This window comes from Elephantulus edwardii, unplaced genomic scaffold (genome assembly GCF_000299155.1).
Source record: "Elephantulus edwardii isolate Elephantulus edwardi_28Jun2011 unplaced genomic scaffold, EleEdw1.0 scaffold00146, whole genome shotgun sequence".
Classification (NCBI taxonomy): domain Eukaryota; kingdom Metazoa; phylum Chordata; class Mammalia; order Macroscelidea; family Macroscelididae; genus Elephantulus; species Elephantulus edwardii.
In genome coordinates, this window is record NW_006399896.1 from 265,840 (window position 1) to 273,856 (window position 8,017).

At 38.2% G+C, this 8,017-nt stretch overlaps 1 protein-coding gene across 1 annotated transcript in view; it reads right to left on the reverse strand.

Moving 5' to 3' along the window:
• EPRS (glutamyl-prolyl-tRNA synthetase) overlaps positions 1–8,017 on the reverse strand; it is an 84,788-nt gene that overhangs the window by 3,766 nt on the left and 73,005 nt on the right. The window contains exon 28 of the mRNA XM_006894591.1: positions 4,997–5,245. Within this exon, the coding sequence (XP_006894653.1) occupies positions 4,997–5,245 (249 nt within the window). The remainder of the gene's footprint in view (positions 1–4,996; positions 5,246–8,017) is intronic.

Sequence of the window (8,017 nt, forward strand, 5' to 3'; positions counted from 1 at the left end):
CCTCCATCAAAGAGATAAATTTGAAAAACTAGTGGAAATGGACAAATTCCTTGAAATTCACTCCCTATCAGACTGACATGGACAGATGATAGAACACTTAAACAGACCCATCATGAAGGAAGAAATTGAGGTCATAAAAAAGACTCCCTCACAAAAGAAGTCTCGACCTAGATGGCTTCCCAACTGAATTCTATCTAACATCCAGATGATCTACTACCAATTTCACTTAAACTATTTTTAAAAATAGAAAAAGAAGGAGCAATCTCAAAGTCATTCTATGAAGCAAGCATAACCCTAATACCAAAACTAGGCAAAGAAATTACCAAAAAATAAAATTAGGGAGCAGTATCTCTCATGAATGCAAAAATCCTTAACAAACTTCTGGCCAATATAATTCAATAGCACATAAAAATAAACTTCATTATTACCAAGTGTATGCAAGGAAGGTTCAACATAAAACAACAAATGTAACTCATCATATTAACAAAGCAAAGAACAAGAATCACATGATCCTATCAAGGACGCAGAAAAGGTCTTTGAAAAAATCCAACACTTTCTAATTAAGACACTCAGCAAAACAGAATAAAAGGGTACTTCCTCAACATAGTGAAAAATATATATTTAAAACCAAGAGCCAACATCATTCTCAATGGAGAAAGACTAGAGGTATTACCCTTGCAAACAGGGATCAGACAAGAATGCCCATGGTCCCCACTCCTCTATAATACTTTATTGTAAGTACTTGATAGGGAAATACAAGAGAACAAAAGGAGAGGCATCTAGATCGGAAAAGAGGTGGTAAAACCGTAGTTATATGCAGACGAAAATGGTTAGACCTAGTAGATCACTTTAGTAGAGTGGCAGGATACAAGATCAATGTAAAAAACTTAGTGAGATTTCTTAACAGTAAAAAAAGAGCCACCGCCCCCCCTCCCCCAAAAGAGAGAAACTTAAAAAGTAATACCATTTATAAGAGCCAACCACAAATTGAGATACTTGGGAATAAACCTAACTGGAGACACAAAGACCTTTATAAAGAAAATCACAAAACTCTACTGCAAGAAACATAAGAGACCTAAATAAATGGGAAAATGTGCGCTGGCCATGGATAGGAAGACTCAATATAGTGAAAACTGCAATCGTACCGAAACCAATCTACATTTTTAATGCAATTCCAATACAGACACCAAATTCCTTTTTCAAAGAGATAGAAAAGGAAATTGGCAAGTGTATTTTCAAAGGAAAGAGACCATGAACAAGCAAAGCACTTTTGAAAAGCAAGAATGAAGTGGGAGGCAGAGCACTCCCTAGTTTCAAAACCTACTACACAGTTGTAATAACCAAAACAGCATATACTGGTACAATAACAGACACAGAGACCAATGGAACAGAACTGATAACCCAGAAATTACTAATTTACCAACGTACAGTCAGCTGGTGTTTAACAAAGAAAGCTTGTCAAATCGGGAAAAGACAACTTCTTGAACAACTGATGCTGGCAACCTGGACTTCTAACTGAAGAAAGCTGAAGTAGAATTCATATCTCACAATAAACACAAAAATCAACTCAAGATGGGTTAGAGACTTATAGGGGTAAAGCCCAAAACCATAAAGATCATAAAAGACAAAATGGGATCAAATTTGGAAGACTGAGTCTATGGTATAAAGAGGCTAGCAAATGCAGTCAGAAATATACAACCAGGAGAGGATAAAATTGATGAATGGGACTGGGACCTTCTAAAGATTAAGTCCCTGTGTGCATCAAACATGTTTTCCAGTAAGGTGAAAGAAAACCTACTGAGTGGGAAAAAACATTTGGCAATGACATCTCAGAGCAAAGTCTCATAATGAAAGTTTACAGAATACTATAGGGCTTCCACAAGAAAGTCTGATAACCGAATTGCAAAGTGGGGGGAAAAGGCATGGGAAAAACTTTTCACAGAGAAAGACATTAAAATGGCCAACAGACACATGAAGAAATGCTCAAAATCACTGGCAAAACTACAAATGAATGGATTGAGAAGTTGTGGTACATCGATACAATGGAATACTACACAGCAAGCAGGAGAAATCATTTTGTAAGTTACTATCTAACTTGGGAGAGACTGAAGAGCATTTGCTGAGTGAACTAACTCAGTCCCACAAGGACAAATACTGTATAAAACCATTATTATAGAATGAGTATGAGGATCCAAGGCAGGAGGGAGGGTGGAAATGGAGAGGTGAGGATGGAGGGGAAGGGTGTTAATTAGAGGGGTGCAAAGTTTGAGGAGTGGGTAGGATGAAGGAAATAGGAAGGATCTTCTGTGAAAAATAACGTATTCAAACTTTTTAAATAAATCAGAATAAAATATAAAACAAACATAAAAGACCCACAATGTATATGACTGAAACATGTATAAGAATTTTATATGCAAATCAATATAAAATTTAAAAAAAATCACTGTCAAGAAGAGAGATGCAAATCAAAAGTACAATGAGATATAATGTCATCCCAGTAGCAGTGGCAAAAGACAGTAAGCAATAAATAAAAGTTGGAGAGGGTGTGGAGAGATTAGAACTCTCATACACTGTTGTTGGTGGGATTATAAAATGGTAAGACTACTCTAGTAGGCATTTTTGGAGTTTCCTCACAAAGCTGAACACAGAAATTCCATGGCCCACCTATTACACTGCTAGGAATATATCCCAAGGAAACTGAGAAACAATCAGGGATTTGTACACCAATGTCCATAACAGTATTGTTCACAATAGCAAGAACATAGAAACAGCCCAAATGTCCAACCACAATCGAATGGGTTGAGAAATTGTGTTATATTCACACATAGAATACTAGGCAGCACTCAGGAACAACAATTTCAAAAATTATTACATAACTTGGGAAGGCACTGTGCTGAGTAAACTAACAAATACTGCGTAAGGTTATTACAGAAACAGAAAGATAACTAGTAAGATGTGTACAAAAGTCTAAAGGGCTGAGGGAGAAGGGGTCTGAGCACGGGGGAGGGTAAGAAATTCCAAGGTAACAGAGTTTGATGGACAGAGGGAGAGGCTGAAGGAATTGGAATTGGGACAGATCCAGTGGGGACCTGAAAAGGCAGTTTAATGGTGAGCATGGATCAACAGTGATTAATTTTATAAAATACAATGTATGGGAATGACCATATGAAACATAACGTGAATTGTGAAATAAAATGTATATGAATTGTACATGCAAACCAATATAAAATAATTTTTAAAATATCCAAGCTACAGTCCTTTCAATTACTTCCTATGCATTTTAAACTTTGGCAGTGAATTTGGCAGTGAATAAGGATGAGAGAAGAATCAATGCTTTTGAGGTTTAATACAGAATATTCCATAGACTGCTAAAAGAACAAACAAATCTGTCTTCGAGGAAGTGCAACCGGAGTGCCCCACAGAGGGAAAGATGGTGACACTTTGTTTATATATTTTGAGTATGTTGCCAGTAGGAGCCACTTTGGTGGAAGGTCATAGGAAGAGAGTGAGACCTCCCCCAAGATGGCCTGACAAAGTGACTGTGACAATGGTCTAGAGCACATCAGAGATTATAAGGACAATGCAGAATAGGGCAAGGCTCAACCTGTTCATAGGTTTGCTATTAGAAGTACTTGACTTGATGGCATCTAACAACAAAGGTTTAGCAACTACAGACGTGTACATACAGCATTTTAATACCACAGATAGGTAGCTCAGTGATAAAGGCACTGTGCTCTGTGGGAGAAAGATGGGACAATTTCTTCCCATGTGATTTACTGGTTCTGTAAACCCCACTACGTCAGTTCACATTCAGGGGTACAAACAAAACAACAATCTTAAACCTAATGAATCAAAATCTCTAGTGTAAGGCCCAGGTATGTGTGTAGTCACAGAGCTCCCAGGTGACTACAGGAAGACAACTTAGAAGGCAGCCACTGCACAAATGCACTATTTGAAGGCTGGCAATGAGAGATGAGTGGCTTTCTAATATTCCATCTCTAAAATGAGTTCAAATAAACTCGATATACAGTATTTCAGTTGTGTAACAGGTAAACCTTAGAAATAACCCTTCAAGATACTTATTATCAGTCTCATTTCAGAGCGAGTAAAACAAAATCATTTGCCTAAAAAAAAAGTTAATAACAAAATCAAAACCTAAGTTAGTTCATTCCTTCCAAGGCAAAACAGACGGAGGTTTAATGTGAGTTGTTGTTAATGTGAGGTGGTATAGAGTCAGGCCCTGGTGAAAGAATGAAATGATGCCCAGGCCTATTCAAGCCTTGCAATTAACTGCAGATCTATTGTTAGGATTTGTCAATGTCTTCACTGCTGATTTCTTGACAGATTTCCAGGTCTTTCTTGCTCTTTTTTTTTTGTCTAGCAGCCCCTTCTGAAAACTGTTCAGCATCATAGCAACACACAAATCTCCACTGACAGGCATGTGGTGGAGAGGCTTGAGGTGTACTGTCAGGAACTGAACCTGAAATCTCCTGCACAGAAGGTAAGTGATCTACCACTGAATTACACTGCTCCCGATGTGGGTTAGACAGAGGTGTCATAATACAAATGAGAGGATTTGCCCACATCTGGTGGATGTGATCTGCTAATCTTTCAGTTAGCAGTTAGGCACTACATCGTCAGGGCTCTTATAAAACTTTACAAAAGCAAAACCCAACCCACGCCTCAAGTTGATTCCAACCCACAGTGGGCTTTCATTGGGTTTCTGAGGCTGTAAATCTTTACAGAAAGCTACCACAATCTTTCTCCCAGAGTGGCTAGTCGATTTTGACTGGCCAACCTTTCAGTTAACATTTTAACAGCACCAAAAAATAAGCAAAAGGAGAGCTGCTTTCCTTTAAAGAAACTGAACCATAAGCAAGTAGGTGGTGTATGCTGCCAGTGTACATAAAGAAACATTCAGCTATGATATTTGCACAAGCCAAAAGCCAAAAACAGGTCAGTGAAGTACTAAGGGAGCTAAGAGAGGGGACATTACTTTCAGTGGACCAGTCAAAGAATGCAATGGTATAGATTTCAAAGGCTGACCAAGATTTGAGGAAAACAGACAATTCTGAGGAGCCAACCTTGTATAAAGATTATCTTGAATGTCTTCCAAAATAGCTTGAAGCTTCGTCTCAGCCTCCTTTTCAGTGACTGTTATCTTTTCTCCAGTATCTCGTCTCACAGCTACAAACTGACAGCTCTTCATATCACGTGGCCCAACTTCAAGTCTAATTGGAACACCCTATGAAATAAAAAGGTAAAAATAATGCATGCATTTTATGGCTTTATCTAGCATAATTTAGTTTAAAAAAAAAAGATCCAAGTAAGACCAAACAAAAGGACAGCTGTCTAAAGAGAAGCAAAGAGGACACAGAGGCAGAACAGGGCCATGAGTGTCTCTCTGAAAGGGCCAAAAGGAGTTAAGATTGCCTCAGGTTAGAAAGCAGATAAAGAACCTGTAACCCAGCCCCGTGGTGCTGCTAAAGCCACACCAACAGCAAGAGGTTTGTTTATTCATTGTTGACTCACAGTTATGGTACCAACAATAGGGTTTATTATGGAAAGAAGTTGGGACAGTGGGGAGGCAAAGAATTATTATCCAAAACAAGTCCAGGTTTTAGCCTACATTCCAAGGCACAATTCCTCAATTAGTCCAGGCACTGGTTTCAGTTCAGCAGTCACGTGTAAATCATACAGCAAGTTTTGCCTCCAAGCAAACCAGCATCCAACAAGTTAAAAGTCAGCTTCTCCTTCAAACATCCAGCAAAAACAGCAAACAGCTTTAACTGTGGCCTTTACCTCAGAGATCCTCTGCTCACACCTTGCCGCAGTTTTTCCACAGCAATGCCAAAGTCTTTCCAAAACCATCACGAGAGTCTTGATAACAGGGTCTGCTCTAATCTCCCTCAAGCCTTGCCACTTGTTTGTCTCAAAGTCTTGCTGTACCATGTGTATAAACACACTCTTTCTCAAATCCATGCTGATTTGCAAGGTCATATATCTGCAGTTAGAGAGCTAGCGACCACACCACCATTTCTGAGATATTACAGAAACCTACACTAGTAAGAGGTATAAATCTAAGGATTAAAATATGCTCCTAAATGTTTCTGAGCTAAGGAATCTCTTAATGGAGAAATACAAACTACAGCATCACTTCCAGTTACATCTCACACATACACAGAGAATTTAGTTGTAGTGGACATTGTAGTAAACAGAGATTCCTTGAAGTCAAAGCTACTGCAAACCATTGAGGAGATCAGGACCATGCGACACTCACAGTCTATCCATGGTATAAGAGTATGGTTTTGGCTGCAGAGATACTGGGAACTCTATCATATAATCCAAATTACCTAGAGGGCTTGAAAAAGCACAGAACATTGGTCTCCATGCCCAGAATTAGAATGAATAAGTGTCTTTGATTATTTAGTGCTGTTATTAACAAGAGATGCTGCAACAGATGATTTTTCACATAATTTATCTTCTCACAACTTGTTGCTGTGTGCTGTCAAGTTGGAATTGACTCGTAGCTGACACTTCAGTGGGTTTGCTGAGACAGTTTAATCACACAAGAGATTGCCCATCCTTTTTCCATAGAGCAGCTGGTTGATTGAACCATGTGTCCATCGGAGTGCAGTGAGGCTAGAAGTCCAAATTCAGAATGTCTTAATTGCTGTTAGATGTCATCCAATCAACTACAACTCATAGTAACCAAATGACAGGAGATCATTATCTTTCCTTATGCTGAACCAACCTCATGATCTCTGTCAAGCTCAAGTCCACTGTGGTAGACACTGTGTCAACTTATCTCTGTCTTCCTCTCTTTTTTTGACCCAAGCATAATGTCTAGATGATGTCCACAAACTAGCCCCTTCTAAAAACATGCCCAAAGTATATGAGACAATTCATGTGCCTCTAAGGAATACCCTGGTTATACTTCCTCCAAAACAGATTTTTATTTTTTGGCAGTCTATGGTATAGTCAAAACTCTTGCCAATTTAAAGAGACTGGTTCTTCCTGGGTCTTCCTTATTCATTGTTCGAAGTTCAGATGGACAAAAAGCAGATTGAAATACCATGGCTTGCAAACTACTATCCCTGCTCTTTAGAACCTCAGAGAAGTCCTTGATAGCAACACATGATTTCTTTACTAGTGCTACAATGGGCGTTGATTGTAGATTTATATAAAACAAAATCCTGGACAACTTCAATCTTTTCTCCATCTATAATGATGTTGACTGTCGGTCCAGTGGTGAAGACTTCTGTTTTCTTAATGTTGAGATGTAATTAATATTGAAGGCTGTAGTCTTTTATCTTCTTCAAAAATTGCTTCAAGTCTTCTTCATTTTCTGCAAGCAAGCTTGTGCCATCGATATAATGCAGGCTAATGAGTTTTCCACCAATCTCAATGCTACATTCATCTTCATAGAGTCTTCAGCTACTTAAATGATTTATGCAGTGTTCCCTTAACATTCTGTTTTAGACAACTGCTTCTTGGACTATGTATAGGTTCAAAAGAGCACAAATTAAGTGTTCCGATATTCTCATTCTTCTCAATGTTATCTGTAATTTGTTATAATCTACACAATCAAATGCTTTTGCATAGTCAATAAAACATAAGCATGTATCTTTCTTCTATTTCTGTTTTAGTCAAAATCTCCGACAACAATGATATTTCTTCCTCATGCCATGGCTCTTCTGAATCCAGCTTTACTTTCTAGCAGTTCCTTGCTGATGTACTTGCAGTCATTTTTTAACAATCTTCAACAAGACTTCACTTACATGTGATAGTTCCATACTCTGTTGGATTATCTTCATGTGAACCTCTTAGAGATAAGGCTAATTCCAGGATTTTAAAAGTATCACCAATTAAACTGAGTCCATCAAAAATACACATATCAAAAAAATATGTATCAGATCAGAAACAACTGCAGAGGGTTAACAGGGAAGGAAAGGGAGTAGGAAGGAGCGCAGATTAGAGAATGGATGGGTAGAGTCATGATTAAGAAATCATAAAT